At 34.0% G+C, this 17,225-nt stretch overlaps 1 protein-coding gene across 4 annotated transcripts in view; it reads right to left on the bottom strand.

Annotated features, from left to right (window-relative positions):
• LOC148949930 (RNA-binding protein 25) overlaps nt 1-17,225 on the bottom strand; it is a 132,010-nt gene that overhangs the window by 100,295 nt on the left and 14,490 nt on the right. The window contains exons 2-4 of one of the 4 annotated variants that reach the window (XM_089092020.1): nt 8,941-8,999; nt 6,090-6,132; nt 2,768-2,990 (exon numbers count right to left, since the gene is read on the bottom strand). In XM_089092020.1, the coding sequence (XP_088948146.1) occupies nt 2,768-2,939 (172 nt within the window). In that variant the 5' untranslated portion in view covers nt 2,940-2,990; nt 6,090-6,132; nt 8,941-8,999. Of the gene's footprint in view, nt 1-2,767; nt 2,991-6,050; nt 6,133-8,940; nt 9,000-17,225 lie in introns of all 4 variants that reach the window. The other 3 variants (XM_089092019.1, XM_089092018.1, XM_089092017.1) reach the window with 3 other exon arrangements.

Below are 17,225 nucleotides of genomic sequence, written 5' to 3'. Positions count from 1 at the left end.
GGAAAAATGTCAGTTCTACCAATCTCTACATAACTACATAACATACTCTACATAACTGCTAAAAAAAAGTGAGTTTGCTAAGGAAACAGAAAACCCCGCACGGTTATCAGTCACGAGATTTAACGGGATCCATCCCCCTTGACACAGAGTGGTTACTTCTACCCAACTGTGATGAGTTTACCTTTGAGGATTTTTTTCACATGGACAATGAAATCACTGTCCATTATTATCTATATTTATTTATTTTATTTATAACCCACATACAATGGAAAAAATAGTGGAGTAATAAAAAAAGAAAGCAAGAAAAATTCACTACAAAAATGACAAATAAATAACTAAACAAAAATATCAAACAGCACTAAACAACCGGATGAGGCGATGATGAGGGCCCAGCCTTAAGCACGTATCAGAAGTAATTACATGTTCATGATGGTGCTGTTTGTGTAACACCAAATGGTGCTGAGTAACACCAAACCGAGCGATTATTTTTCTATTAGGGTAGGAATGTGGCAAACAAAGAAGAAACTTACAGTACCGGAAATAATAAATGCGGATTAGATTCAGATCGCTTTCTCGAAACAGAGGGTAAAGTCCAGACACAAAAAGAATAGCATGATCACAAAAAGTCGAGTAAAATTTCGCGACACAAAGCCTATTATAACGACCACGATTAGCAACTATCTTAGCATAAACCATTTTTAATTTGTCTTCAATATCAGATACAGTTTTTCGCCGGATAGCTAAAACTGAATCACATAACGAAATCCCAAGCCACCTGAGACTAGAAACACGGCGAATAACAAAAACGATTTAAAATCACGGCAATTTAAATCACCCGTGTCAAACCTATCATTAAACGACAAATATTCACATTTGGCAATATTTCATTTGGCGGTTAATGATTTTAACCGATGCTGAATTGTTGATTTTTCAAGGGGACGATAAAAAAGGAGAAACACTCACTCCAGTCACATTAAAAAAGGCAAGATTATCCATCAGCACCTTACGTTCCTACCTCTCTCAGAACAGAAACAAGCACCCTATCTCTCTCAGAACAGAAACAAGTGATCATTTCTTTACAGCTCGCATCATCATTGAAAATGAATTGGACAGTGTAAGATAGAAGTCGCTTCATAAAAAAAAAAATCGCCTATTACTTTGCAAAATCATTTTTTTTTTCGCCAGTATTGTTTTTAACATACATATGTGCTTAACAAGTTAAATAAAAGAGTTTATATGTATATATTACAGTAAGTATCCGCAAATTGGTGAATGTCGACATTCACCGGTGAATGTCCGAAATACCTTTTTTACTCCTTGGATCTAGTCAACATTGCCAGTCAACTTTTTCAATTTAATGCAAAGTTTGATGATGACAGGATAGGTCAGAAGAGATTAGGTTTGGTTATGTAGGGTTAGGTTAGCTTAGGTTTTCAACTTATTTCTGATATTTAGAACCAAATTTCACCTAACGTAATCTAATCTAACCTAAACTAACATAATCTAACCTGACCTTTACCATCAGAGCTTGCATAAGACTGAAAAAGCTGAATCGCAAAGCTAACTGAATCCAAGCAGAGAAATTTTTTTTATTTTGAACATCTCATTAATTTGAACTTTTCCTCTAGTCCCTTGAGTTTCAAATTAATGAGAGTCGACGGTACTGTGCTAAAATCCAAGACACACAAAAGAAAAACCGCATCGAAATCACAAAGCCGCTATTGATAAACAGGTTTCCGCTGCATAGTGAGATATCGCTCTCGGTAATTTGAACTTTTTCTATGGTCCAACAGATTTGATATTCAGATTTCCGCTGCATAGTGAGATATTGCTCTCGGTTATTTGAACTTTTCCTATGGTTGCTTGACTTTCAAGTTAATGTGACTCGATTGTCCCGGCAGATATATTAGGAGCTTGGTTTCGGATTCGAGCAAATCTTCTACCATTAAAAAAAGAAGGAGAGCTTTTCAAAGAAAATAGCCAGCCTTAGATGCGGACTACACTTGCCCCATATGTAAATAATGAGTGAAGGATGTGAGAAGTATATTTTGGGAGGAAGGGATGGATACATCTGAGTTCCAGATGATCTTGCAGACATACTAAAAAATAATAATGGTTCAGGATTGCAGATTTGTTAATGATGTGTTAAAGAAAGGAAATCAACGTAAGATTGTCTCTGTACTTTTTTTGTGGAAAGAGAGAAAAGATCAATGCTTATATTATTTATTTATTAATTATCTATATAATATTTATATTACATTTATTATTTATGTGATGTGTTGTTGAATGTTTTTTGTGATGTGATCATCGAATACTATTTTTCACTGTCTGGTTTATAATAAATTTACTGTTATTATTAATACAGCTCTGTCACGTCTGAAAAATAAATTATACCATGCTTTGCAAATGAAAAATCTAACCTATTGTTCAACAAGAACGCTATTATTATATCATATTTTACAAATGAAAAATTTAACCTATTGTTCAACAAGAACACTATTTATTTATAGTTTATATATATATATATATATATATATATATATATATATATATATATATATATATATATATATATATATATATATATATATAATAAATAAATAAATAAAAAAAAATATATATATATATAATATTACATATTTATAATATATTATAATATTATACACATTATATATAATAGATATACATTATATATATTATATATAATAGATTTGCATTATATATATTATATATAATAGATTTACATTATTTATTTATAGCTATTTACCTTGCAGTACACCTGAAGCACCCTGGACCCGCTTCCAGGACACAACAGGTCCGCAGCATGTCAACATCTGACGAATCATGGCATCTGGTGCTCTTTCACTAATATTACCGACAAAGACGGTGATGACCGGTCCCGTAGAAGGGGGGTCTGGAATAGGTATCATAGGCCGCATTTCAGGTGCACGAGGTCGAAAGGTCTGCTGCTGAGTAATAGTATGTATAACCTATAAGGGGGAAATAGTAAAACAAAGACTGAACTTCCTATAATCAAAAACTTTTTGAAGCATAAAAAATTAAGGGAAAAACAGAGATGTTTTAAATCTAGTTAACACTATGTTGACTAGGATCTAAAAATCATTTCCATACTAATGCTTTCGTTTAAATTTAGAGCAGCAAAAATATTAGGAAAAAGACCAACATTATTATGAAGAACTGTAGATAAAAAGAAAATATAGTAGAATGAAGAAAATGAACATATATTAATAATACATATTTACCACATGCATTTAACAGTTTGCATAAAAATGAAGTGAGACGCTCAAAAAGTAAAATTAACCAATACAGCAAAAAGTAAGGACATAAAAGGCAACAGAGGATGCAGCTTTTCATTTCGGCTGCTAAAAAGCTGATTTAATGCTAACACTTTCTAGTTTTATCTTGAAAAGGCCTGGCCATTTTATCTTAATGGTGGTTATGAGATTAAAAATAAGTTACTAAAGATTATGAATATAATTTGGGAAAACGGGGAAGTAACTAGCGATTTTAGAAAAACCCTAATCAAACCCCTGTATAAGAAAGGTGATAGGAGTGAGTTTGGTAATTATACAGGCCTAGCCCCCCGATATCCTAGATTTTTCTTGGATTTTTTAGCACCTAATATTCAAATTATCAAATAAATTCTGTTTTTATTTGTATATTTGTCTTGTGTAAAAAGGAAATGCAGCGCTCAAAAAATGAAATTAACCAATACAGCAAGAACTAAGGACATGATATAAAGGAAACAGAGGAAGCAGCTTTTCAATTTGGCTCCTAAAAAGCTGATTTATCGCTAAGAATTTCTAGTTTTATCTTGAAATGGTTTTTCTGCTCTTAAAATGTTTCCTCTTTGTGGGTTCCTTTTCAGAAACCTATTGTACTACTTAGTCTATTGACCAAACACAATTTTTCAAGTTCTTAATACCCAGTTTATGTGCCACTTATTATTGAGATTGACACCCTCACATTAATCAGCATAGGGCCTGATGAGTAGTACGGTATGTATTACTTCAAGATTGAGCCACAAGGTCTCCATTGTCCCAAGGATGGACTTCAAGAAGCTTCTTTGAACAGTATTTTTACCAGGAATTACAATTTTTCGGTAACATTTATTGGGCACAAAAACCATTGCTTGTCACAACAATGCATTTGCAGGTCAACAGCTTTTCGCAGAAGAAACAGCTAACACAGTATTTACAGAAAAGAAGTTTAAGTTGGCTCTTCCTTGTTTTAGTCAAAATGCCCACCGCTTATAATTACAATTTCAACGTACCAAGGACAATGAAATCTGATTTTTTGAATTGATCAAGTAGAAACTTAAAAAACCATGTAAATCTTAAAAAATGAAGAAGTAGGAACGCAATTTTAATGAAAACAGACCATTGTAAGCAGTCATGTATTTTCAGTAATAGTAGGTTCCCAATTTAAAAAGAAGACACATGAGTGAAAACTCCACAAAAAAAAGCTAAAACACATGGCACAAAATAGGTGAAGGTGTTGCTTTGCTTAGAAGGTGTAGTTATCTTAGAGAATCAAAAACATTTTCGGGATTTGACTTTTTGGGGATGAAAAATATAGTCACATTTAACTAATTAGTTTTGTTCACTTATTTTCACGGTTCAATATGGTAACACTGATGAAAATATGGTTCCTTTATAATCAAAAAAAGTTTTAAAATCACGGTTTTCCATTAATGGTTAAACTTAAGACGAATCCAGGGGGGGGGGTCCCCTATGATAACTCTTGCGGATGTAATGTCCCATAGGTTACAACATAAACTTACCCAGCAATGTACCACCTGAAGTACTTCATATAACAAGGAAAAACAGTCTAGACCCAGCACGTTCACATGAAACCTGAAGGATGGAACGGACGCCAATCAGAATCAATACGACGTTTGCTACGTTTCCTCATTCGACCTTTAGTGTTCCCGAGTGTGAGTAACCCTGAACCTGTTACCACCCAACCCTTGCAATTTGGGATGTTATGCACATCTTGCTTATCAGATAAGCAGCCAGTACAAGCTGAAACACAATTTCTAGTGGGAAAAAAAATACAAAGATGATGGAAGTTCTTTAGGTATTTGGCCAGTCCTATACCCCTTCCCCCTTATTTGTAGATTAAGGCATAGCCTCGGCAAAAAAACTTCACAGTGGACATTGAGATGAGTAACAATGTGGAAACATAAAGAAAGGATCAATCACATATAGGTAAAGGAATTATGCTACCATGCAACTGAAAAAAAAGACTAGAAGTCAAACAGACCACAACCAATTTTTTCCTCTTACCATGTAAATAGGGACAAGCTCAAAAACTGATTTTATTTCATTTTTTACGTTATAGCACAATAGAGGCAATAATAATAGCAGTACAAACAAAATTAAAAATGATGTGATACCAGCTATAGCATTATAACATCTAACATGTATTTTATTTTGGGTCATGGGCGGCATTGAATTCATTTTCATTGAAGCCAATAAAGGAGAATACTCAACATAAAAAAACTGTTGCATTCTGTTTTTGAGCTTACCACTGTTAGTCTGTTTAACCACCACCAGACAAAACAGCAAATAGTTTTCAATTGTTGTCTTTTCAGTGTTACTGCTTCTTTAGAAACAAAGTTTTCCTGAACCTCTTTGGGATATTCTCAAACACAAGTGCTTTGAAATGTCTCAAAGAGACAGGGTCGTTCCTAGGGTTGGTGGCGCAGGGAGCAAAATTAACCACACTCCCCTCCCGACTCAAACATAAGTAAAAGAAGCATCAGCCGCGGCGCCCTCCAGCCATAGCTCCCGGGGCAGCTTGCCCCAATCGCTCCCTTCTTCGAACAGCCATGCATAGAGGAGTGAAACGGGAAACCAATTAAAGAAGTATATTTAATTATTTCACAGAAGTACCAAACAAACTATGTACAAGCAACAATAAAAATTCTTTTCATTAGCATTTTTAACTAAAAAGACATCAACTGAAACTGGTGTAAATTACTCCAACAGCAATGACAAATATCAAAAATAGCATCTATAAATTACCCCCAAAAAGCAAGAAACAAGCAATATTCACACACTCACGACTCTCTTCAAGCCTCTTCTTGGCTTGAGTTTAAAACAAAATCTGGGGACAAAAAATGTAATTTATTTCTTTTACACAAAAATTACCAAATTCTACATGTCAATAAACAATAAAGGACAGTACCACTAAGAAAGAACATACCCAGGACAAGATTTAGGGTCATATGGCCCCCTGCAAACCTTACGAATCTACTTAAATATCTATGGACTTAATACAATTATAATTATTAATTACATTAATTATATAATTAATATAATCATATATTAGGCGTATATTGATTATTTTTAATCATATATCAATTATTATATAATTAATTATATGATTATTAATTATAATTATATTAATAACAATTAAGATATTATATAATTATATGATTATGTATGTAATTATATATCTTTACTTAAAACAGCATCTTTTTCCGTGAAATTGGCGTAAATAAATCCAGATCTTCAATCCTTAAAAAAATTACACTAAATTGAAATAGTTTAGTTACGCAGGATTTTCTAGCAACAATAGGAATTGTATATTTAACCACACATTTGAAAAGCATAGTTGAGCCCGGAATATTTAAAACATAGTTTACAATTACCTCCAAATCAACAGTTGGAAATATGGTATCAAAAATATACGTTTCTCTTTCCCTTTTTTTAGACTTTTAAGTTCAAGGACAACCGGACTGTTGTCTGAACTATTTCCTTTGTTTTTCCTTTTGTTAGATTTTTAAGATCAAGGACAAATTAACTGTTGTCAGAACTATTACCTTTCGTGTTTTTAAGATTTTTAAGTTCAAGGACAAACTAACTGTTGTCTGAATTATTTTCGTATCTACTTGAACATATTTTTCGGCCTCCGTGAGGTGGTTTTTACATCTTGACAGGATAAATACCTTGGGCACCTTCAGGCTATTCTTTAGCCTGGTTAATTTGTCTATAAATTACTTTGAAATTATTTTATAAGAATATGATCATTTGCCAAACAACAATTCAACAATTACTAGTAGCAAATCTTTCATTCAAAATTAATTCAAGTTAACATGAAACTTATTATTAGGAGTTTATAAAATTGGAGACTGAGCTGTTTGGCTATGATGAAATGATTGAAATGATTGAGATGATGAAATGATTGATGAAATGAAAATTCATCATCACCTATCAGTATGACATTCGTCTAGTGCACAGTGGGTTGTGTTTCAGTTCCATCAATGGCATATTTTCCATACAAAATGTCAAATAGAAACGTTAAATTATATAATAGAGTATGTAATCTAGCCTTGGCAAAAATACACTCTTTTTTTCACTGATCAACAGACACTAGTGTAATACTATTAAAAGGTGACGATATTTCAAAATATTATGCTTTTACATTTTAACAAATGTTGAATTCAATTCTTTTGAAGCAGCTAAATCTTCATATGATTAAATTCAAGCTAATTAACTCTTCAAATTCAAGTTAATTAAAGGCAAAATAAGTAGCAAATTGTGCAACTCACAGAAAAACATGGATCTTCCAAAGATTTGCATAGTTTGAGAATGGTTGTTTTGAGGATTAGTAAAGAAGAACAATCCCATTTAAGGAATCTACTATCTTTTGGTAAGGTGTTTTTGTCATGGCATGAATTAGATGACAAGATTTTCACAATTACCATCCTACTTTCAGGAGACATGGGAAGCTTTCCCTTTTAAAAGTTTATGGGTGCAGATAAAACAAAAGATTAGAATTAGACACATGGGCCTCACAAACCATTTTGTTATTTGATTGATCCGGCTAAGATATTTTAAAATTATTCATAATTGGGGGGGGGGGGTGGAGATCCCTGTATTTCGCCTATGTCAAACTAGCCTACTCCTAGACACTTCTATCTCCACAGAAAAAAACACCAAATTTTCCAGCCTAAGAATGGACTAACCTCTAGCTTTTTATTTCACCCCCGCCCCCTCCCTTCCCCTGGAAAAATCCTCTGATAATTTTCCTCTAAGGGTCAGCTCAGTGTGCGCCTGAACAAATGTGCAAGCAGATATAGAAAAAGTTCCAAAGCCGCCAGTAGCAGAATTCGACAAAATTCCAAAAGCTGGCGACACTTTACGGGTATAAATTTTGTTTTGATTGCTCTTATTTGAGCAAAAAGGATTCTTATATGTAAAAGTATTATTTTCCGACAAAATTTTCCAACAAATTTGAAAACTGCCAAGTAGTATTGCTACTATGCAACCCCACTTTTTGCACGGCGGTTTGCAAGATATGAAGCTCAAGAATAAGTCTAAGAATTAAGCTATAATTTGCATTTGTAATAATCTCGTGCGGGTTACCATAACCGGACTTACATGAGCCATAAAATAGATATAGGATATGTTACGAATTAACTTAAGTAATAAATATTTATTACATATATCTTTTCAATATAAAAGACCAGCTTGAAATAAATATGCAAGCTGTCTACGTAAACATTGAAAAATGTTTAACAGATTTGTGAATTTGAATTAATAATTTCAAACTTGATAACAAAAGCAATAAACAAAATTTTTACAATTGAAATGGTAGACTATATGTAATATTAAGAAGTCAAAAATAAGAATAGCCAATTATACTAGTCGTCCTTATTGTGATATAAAACTAGTTATGATGGTGACATTGTAATTGTAACCACAAAAATTAAAACTATTTAAAAAATCGAAGTTATTAACTTTTACAAAGAAAAAGCTGTAAATAACACCATGTCAATCAACAAGTTGAAAAAGGTACATCTTTTAGAGACTATATTACATAATTTTTTGAATATTTTTTTTTATCTAGGCATATTAAAAAAAAAGAAATCCAAAAAAAGCAAAGCAATCAAATTAGCTAATAACTTACAGCTGGTGCAAAACTTACAGGCGTGAAGTTAACCATTGTTGGAACAATTGTAGGAACACCTAGAAAAGAGGAAACAGTTTAGGGACTATTTGTCAACTACCACACACAGATATATATGTTGATTAAGGCATCATTATACTTTATTGCAACTTAGGTCTTTGCTGCCACTAGAATCCCTACTCATACAAAATTGATCAGAAGAAGGGCCTAGAGATAAAGAATTTCATTTTCTTAGCAACAATATTTGTCAGTTGTCCTGTAGTAGGGACAATCTCTGAATTATGATATAGGACCATGAGTTCAAACCCAGCTACACCAAGATTTTGATTCTGATGACTTGATTATTTGAAAGTGAAAAAATATAAATGAATGTACATTGTCAGTTTAATATACATATACTGATATTTAGTAATCAAAATGTTAATATTATTTGATTTACTAAGTTATAAAAGTAAAAACATTCATATTTTTTTCAGTAAAGTGCAAGTTTTGTTCTGGCATTGGGAAGGCATAGGGGTTTTGCGCCCAACTTATGTTAATTTCTTCTCGTTTTGAGTTTAACTCGGTTAATTATGGTAGGCCTAATTTCTGTTCATTTTGGGTTTCATTTATTTATCGATGCTGATTTGTGGTAGTTTCACGCTTGGTAGGTTATTTGATTTTATTTTTGATCTTTTTTTGTTTAATGAAGTTCTTTACTTTCCTTTGAAAAACTCATTTTGTGGAAAGTTTTTCTTAATTAATTTCGGTTTGACTCATATTGGTACAGTCGTTTCAGGGAGGAAGTAATCAACTCTTTTAAGGTCCTCGTTTTTTAAGAATTTATAATTTGGACTAGTATTTGTAAGCTGGAAAAAAAATTTTAGCAATTTTTAACAACTTACACCCTTTTAAAAATCTGGACACTAATAGTACTGTTTAATTTAGTTTCATACCTCCTCTAGTTGACCTGAAATGGAAAACTTGACACCATTCGCAAAAAAATCTGTTTACTTTCTTTGATAGCTTGCATACACTTACGCTATTTTCATTTGGTTAAATTTTAAGAGCAGAAGTAGCCCCGAAAGTTTGAACATAATACCCTCAGTCGTTCTTGGGATATTACTGAGATGCCTTATTGGGAATTAGCATTATCACAGTGCATTTTTATTTAATCTTAAGGCAACACCTAGTTTTTAAACATAATGGGCAAATGGGAGGGTGGGCGTGGGAGGGTGGGACTGTAAGGGGGATTAGTTGCCCTCCAATCACTTTCGACTATTAAAAAGGGAATCAGCCCTTTCTATTTTCAATCGAATGAGCCCTTTTCAAAGTTCCCACGACAACTCCTTCGATACGAAGTGCCCTGATCTAAACAACAACAAGAACAAAAAATAATACATTATACCCATGGACCTTTACTATAAAAATGTCAAGCCTTCCAATCACTTTCAAATATTAAAAAGGGCACTAGGTCTTCCGATTTCCAATCGAATGAGCCCTTTTGGAAACGACAACGCTTTCTATAAACACCTTATATGCCCCCAGGGCATAACTTACAACCCTTACCCTAAGGGCTGTGAGGGTGGTTGTCATCCTCTAAGATCTAATTTCCGGAGCTTTCAAATACGTTAAACAAAATGGCTAACTCAAAATTTTGATTGGAGAAAATGGTGGGCGTGAGAGGGGCGTTAGTCTTTCTCTGGTCACTTTCAACTATTGAAAATGGCCCTAGCCCTTTCAATTTCCAATCAAATGAGCCCTTTTGAAGTTTCTACGACAAAAATTTTAATAAAAATCTTATATGCCCCAGGGCATACCTTACAACCCTTGACCTGAGTGCTGAGGAGGGTAGGGGTGTCATTCTCAAAGACCTAATTTCCACAACTTTCTACTACGTTGACCAAAATGGATATCTAGAAATTTTGATTGGATGTGTTTGGAGGAATGGTGGACGTGAGAGGGCGGTTAGTTACCCTCCAATCACTTTCGACTACTACAGAGAGCACTAGCCCTCTCAATTTCCAATTGAATGAGCCCGTTTTGAAGTTTTACGACAACTCTATCTATAAAAACCTTATATGCCCCCAGGGCAGAACTTACAACCTTTGCCCTTGGGGCTCTGGGGGGTTTGTCATCCTTAAATACATAATTTCCAGAACTTTCAACTACGTTGAACAAAATGGCTATTTCTAAACTTTGATTGAATGTTTTTGGGGAAATGGTGGGCGTAAGAGGGGGGTTAACTACTCTCCACTCACTTTCAACTATTAAAAATGGCAATTTCTTTGAATTGAAATTTTGATTGAATGTTTTTGGGGAAAAGGTGGGCGTAAGAGGGGGGTTAACTACTCTCCACTCACTTTCAACTATTAAAAATGGCAACTTTGATTGAATGTTTTTGGGGAAATGGTGGGCGTAAGAGGGGGGTTAACTACTCTCCACTCACTTTCAACTATTAAAAATGGCAATTTCAATTTCCAATCAATGGAGCCCTTTTTGAAATTTCTATAACAACTTTTTATATAAACTTTATATGCCCCCAGGGCATAACTTACAACCCTTAAACTGAGGGCTCTGAGGGGGTTATCAGCCTAAAAGAACTAATTTCAAAAACTTTCATCTACGTTGAACAAAATGAATATCTCAAAATTTTGATTGGATGAATTTGAGAAAATGGTGGGCGTCAGAGGGGCGTTAGTCACTCTCCAATCAATTTCAACTATTAAAAGAGGCACTAGCCCTTTCAATTTTCAATTGAATGAACCCTTTTGAAGTTCCTACGCTTTCAATAAAAACCTTATATGCCCCCAGGGCATAACTTACAACCCTTGCCCTGAAGGCTGTGGGGGGGGGAGGGGTTGTCATCCTTAAAGACCTAATTTCCAAAACTTTCAACTACGTTGAATAAAATGGCTATCTACAATTTTGATTGAATGTGTTTTGGGAAACGGTCGGTGTGAGAGGGGGTTAGTGGCCCTCACACTACTTTCTAATATTAAAAAGGACAGTTGCTTTTTGAATTTTCAATTAATTGAGTCTCTTTTCGAGGTCTTACAACAAAGATTACAATGACAACCTGACATGTCTCCAAGGAAAAACGTACAACCATTACTGTAAAGGCTGTGGGGGGAGGATTAACCTCAAAGGTATAATTTCCATAACTTTGAACTGCGTGGTACAAAATGGTTATCACAAAATTTTTATTGGATGCGTTTGGAGAAATGGTGGGAGTGGAAGTGGCATTAGTTGCTTTCCGATCACTTTTGACTATTTAAAAAGGCACTAGCCATTTCAATTTCTAATCGAATGAGCCCTTTTTGAAGTTTCTACAACAACAATTTCTATAAAAACTTTATATGCCCCCAGGGCATAATTACAACCCTTGTCCTGAAGACTGTGAGGGGGTTGTCATCCTCAAAGACCTAATTTACAGAACTTAAAACTACGTTGAATAAGATGGCTATCTCAAAATTTTGATTGGATCTGCGTGGGGAAAAGTGGGGCGTGAGAGGGGGGTTAGTTGCCCTCAAATCACTTTCGACTATTAAAAAGAGCACTAACTCTTTGAACTTCCAATTCAATGAGTAGGTCTTGAAGTTTTCGTGACAACACTTTCTATAAAAAACCTTATATGAACCCAGGTCCTAATTTACAACCCTTGCCCCAAGGGTAGCAGGGGATTGTCCTCCTTAAAAACATAGTTTCTATCTGGTAATTAACTACGGTGAACAAAATTTTGAATGCATGTGTTGGGGGGACTGATGGGCGTGGGGGGGGGACAAGGTGCCACCCTATCATTTGCGACTATTAAAAAGGGCAATAGTCATTTGAATTTTCTATCGAGTGAGCCTTTTTTTAAGTTTCTACGACAACACCTTCCATGAAAACCTTATATGCCCCCAGGGCATAGCTTAAAACCCTTGCCCCGAGGGTTTTAGGGGAGTGTCCACCTCAAAAACATATTTTCTATCAGGAAATCAACTACACTGAACAAAATGGCTATCTCAAAATTTTGATTGGATGTGTTAGGGAGAATAATGGGCGTGGGGGGGGGGAGCTAGTTGCCCTCCAATCACTTTCGACTATTAAAAAGGGCACTAGCACTTCGAATTTGCAGTTGAATGACTCTTTTTGGAAGATTCTATGACAACGCCTTCTATAAAAACCTTATATAGCCCCAGGGCATAACTTACAACCCTTACCCCGAGGGTTGTAGGGGAGCGTCTTCCTCAAGAAGATATTTTCTATCAGGAAATCAACTACGCAGAACAAAATGACCATCTCAAAATTTTGATTGGATGTGTTTGGGGGAACCATGGGCGCGGGGCGGTTAGTTGCCCTCCGATCACTTTCGACTATTAAAAAGGGCACTAGCCACTCCAATTTCCAATCGAATGAGCCCTTTTCGAAGTTTCTACGACAACTCCTTCGATACGAAGTGCCCGGGTATGGAGAAAAAAAAATGAAAAAAATAAATAAATAATCCATTGTGCCCACATTGTTCTTTACTTAGGCAGCACTATCGCGCTGCCTATGAAAGTTAAATGCTACTTTTTGAAACATACTATTTTTCAGCTATCTGGTTTATATAACAACTTATGTAAATCAGATTCCAGGGTAATGTGAGTAAGCTATTTCAGATAGTGTCTGAAACATGCCAAAATTACGAAAAAAAATTATGTTACTGACTAAACTGGCTTCCAAAAAAATAATAGTGATTGTGGGAAATCTGAAAAGGGAGAAAATAGTTCCAAAGCTTTAGTTGTCCAATTATAACAAACTACATACAAAGAAAGTTCTATAAAATTTTTATGTACATTCCACTCTTTTGTTTTCATATCTTCTAGCAATTGTAAATCCTCGCACATTAAACATGAAAAGGTCCCCTTTTGCTAAAACAAGCAAATTATGGGGTTTGAACCCCCTACATCATGACTGTAACAATTTCTTTAGGTGATACTCTGGGTGAAGTGACCTAAGGGAGCCGTTTGAGCCTATTATTATTCTGCCTTTGAATCAACTAAATAAATGTTTTTTTTTAATAAAGTAGAGCAATGTTAAAACTCAAAAATAAATGAAAAATATCTTGTACGAGGGAATACTACCGCCACCTCCTCCCAAGGATACCATTAAAATCAGAACTGTAGGATCAAAACTACTTCTAAGATTACATTCCCAATTCATTTAGCAACACAACATAGAACTGCAACTGTCATCCTTGTTATTGGTCAGAGTCTACTCTTCTTGGGCGCAAGGATTTAAAAATACAACCGCAATAATTTGAGTGGGATTTGAAGCCAGAATAGGAAGCCAGTTGTCAAACATAAGAGATGTTTTCACAAATCCATTAAGATTTTATAGCCAGTTGTAGTTATTACAACTACAGTGTAATAACTGTTACTATACAACTACAGTTGTACAGTTGTAATAATAACTACAGTTGTAATAATTATTACACTATATTGTATACATTTCTTCATGTCTAAATGTCCTGGCCTTGAAGTAGAACTTGAAACTATGAATTTTTGTTGTTGCTGTTTTTTATGTAGCTTTTACCTTTTTTGGCAGGCTAAATTCATTTTAGGGAATTAGCATATTTTATTCTTCAATGATGATGGTGGAAATGCTATAACTTTGCATGGCATGCTATTCCAAATATAGTTAGATAACAAATTATGAAAAAACTGAACCATATTGACACATTTTATGTCTGTCCATTTGATGTGTCTAATTTCTGTTTCTGAATAGACATCACTGCATGTCACAGAGCCAAAGAAAACTTATTTTTTAAGTTAAAAACTTATTTAAAGAGAAATTTATAATACAGCATATCTCTGAGAGTAATATAGTCATGGGAAAATAATATCTCTATATCTTGTTATAATTTTATTAACAATAGACAAAATTTTGATGATGTAATTTTAGCTATTGTGGACAGTACTTGAGTTAGGTGGATAAAACAATTGGGAATGGATGTACAGCCTGATTATGCCCCAAGAAAGTCTTTGAAGTACCTACACTGACTCCTTCCCTCCCTAAAAGACACTGACCTTTGATGATCTAATTATGAAAAACTGAACTATATTGAACTGAATCATATAGAATAATTTCACCTTGGGTAAACAAAATCTATACATGACAACTATAGACTGCAGCTAAAATTGCCATAAAATTGGAATCTAACAAAGAAGTTTGCTAGCTAAAACATAAAGATGCCACAAAAAAAATCACAAAAAAAGAAAAAAAGCATAAACAATACAAAAATGGGCTTTTTCCAGCCAAGTACAAAATTTACATTTATTGTCAAATTTGAAACTGGTGAAAATCTAGAATTGGCCTGTTCATAAACAAAATATCCACAAGCTAGCAAACAGAAGAAGAAAAAATAATAAAATTTGTTGCCTGATTATTTTGAATCCAATGATTATTTACTTATTTTTGTTTTGTAATGGTATAAATATTTGTACTGTAGCAATTAGGATTTTTAGGACAAACCTGTTCCCAACAAATTTGAAAAAAATGGAAAAATTTCGATACGAACTTTATTTACAAGAATTCTTTGTGTATGGGTCTGAGTAAAGAGATAGTAAATTAACTCATTTGGTGTCATCCAATTTTAGAAATGACCAGCATTGTGCTTTTATGGCAGGCAGTGTCTTACACCAGCTATCCAGCGAAATTTATAGTACCTTGATAAAGATCCTTGTTCTATTCTCCATAAAAAAAATCCCCACTTTAATGGATAATAAATTAGAAGACACATACAGCTACCAAAGGGAGGGAGATAGGGACTTGTACAGAAACCAGGTTGATTGCTTTTACTTAATTTACAATGAAAGTGAAAACTGTAATTAAATCAAGAACTGGAATTGCCTTCCAAAGTCAGAACAAATATAAATTGCTCTCTTAGTTTTGCAGTAACAAAAAGAAGGCATACAGTAACATAGGAAATTAAATTAAAATAATCAACATTGAAATGTTTCAGGACATAACTGGCCAACCATATACACAATGTCATTGGTTCCTCCTTGAACCTCAGAATACTGTGATTCACTATTGTTTACTTTATGAAGCTTTCAGAAAAATACCTACTCCATAAATGGGGCCCAAGGAAAGTGTCTGAAGTCTTATAAATTTGCTTAATTATGATTTAAAGGTTTCGAAGAATTTGAAAAACCAGTCTTAAATTTAAAAACAATAGCTTTAATAGGGCTTAAAACCCTAACCCACTTAAATCATTGGAACTGTTTCCGAAACCTAGAGTCAAAGAATAATAGACTCAAACCAAAGTAAGAGAAAAGCGCATTTATCTTCTGAAGTTAGACGCAAGTCTAGCCTGTCTTCTATGCAAATTGCTAAGCCATAAAATAGAAACAAGTAGAGATGGGAGCTTTGAAACATTTTTGTTGGGCATAATTTAGGCCTCGGCTGTGACTTTATTCCTGAAAGAATTGGTTGTTAAATAGTAAAGGGCAAAAATCAGATAGGAAAAAAGATATGTACCATTATATCCTCTATTCATTATTTTATCCAAATATGATAATTTTTGCTGCTGCAATTAAATCCTAGCCCCTCCTGCTAATTCAGCTAGACATAGTACAACCCTGTATAAAAAGTCATGGGTTTACCATATAGATCATTTGCTTATTTCCCCTCAACAGTTAGTTCAAATGCCAGAGAAAGCCAATTTTAAAGAAAAAAAATTGGCACACTTTTTTACCCTATAGGCCTAACATAGGGGTGTATCTGGTCCATTATGGAGGCTACTGGCTGGGTCCTATTTATATTAGCAGTGATCACTATATTTGGGAAGAGGACAGAATAGGGAACCTGGTAGTACATTTATGCTTCTTATTTTTCTATTGGACTTCTGTCCTAGGACTATAGGCCACTATAACTGGGAACATTCTAGTGTTACAGCTTATCTGAAGGATGTACTATAATAACAAAATAACAGTGTCATTGGATTCTTCAATTGAAAAGCCTTCCAAATACAATATTAGCTGCTCTGACAATTGACTCCATCCCCTAATGATCCCAAATGAAGCCCAAGGCTATATCCAAAACTAAAAAAAAACAGAAATGAAATTATTATCTTATATTATACAACAAGTTTTTATGAATCAGATTTTTCATCTTTTTTTGCTTTTTCATTCATGTTTTAAATGTTTTTTGATAATATAATTTTGCCTTAATTCATAAGAATCTTGATGACAAGATTTCAGATATGATGAAACATGCAATTCTTTTGCTGTCTATAGCTAAAGGGTTGCTTTTTCACCCAACATACAAAAGAAGAATAA

The sequence above is a fragment of the Artemia sp. Qi Xiang Cuo genome, chromosome 7 (genome assembly GCF_049724085.1).
Source record: "Artemia sp. Qi Xiang Cuo chromosome 7, ASM4972408v1, whole genome shotgun sequence".
NCBI lineage: Eukaryota > Metazoa > Arthropoda > Branchiopoda > Anostraca > Artemiidae > Artemia > Artemia sp. Qi Xiang Cuo.
Note: the sequence above shows the minus strand (reverse complement) of the source record. Positions and strands in the feature narration are given on the sequence as shown.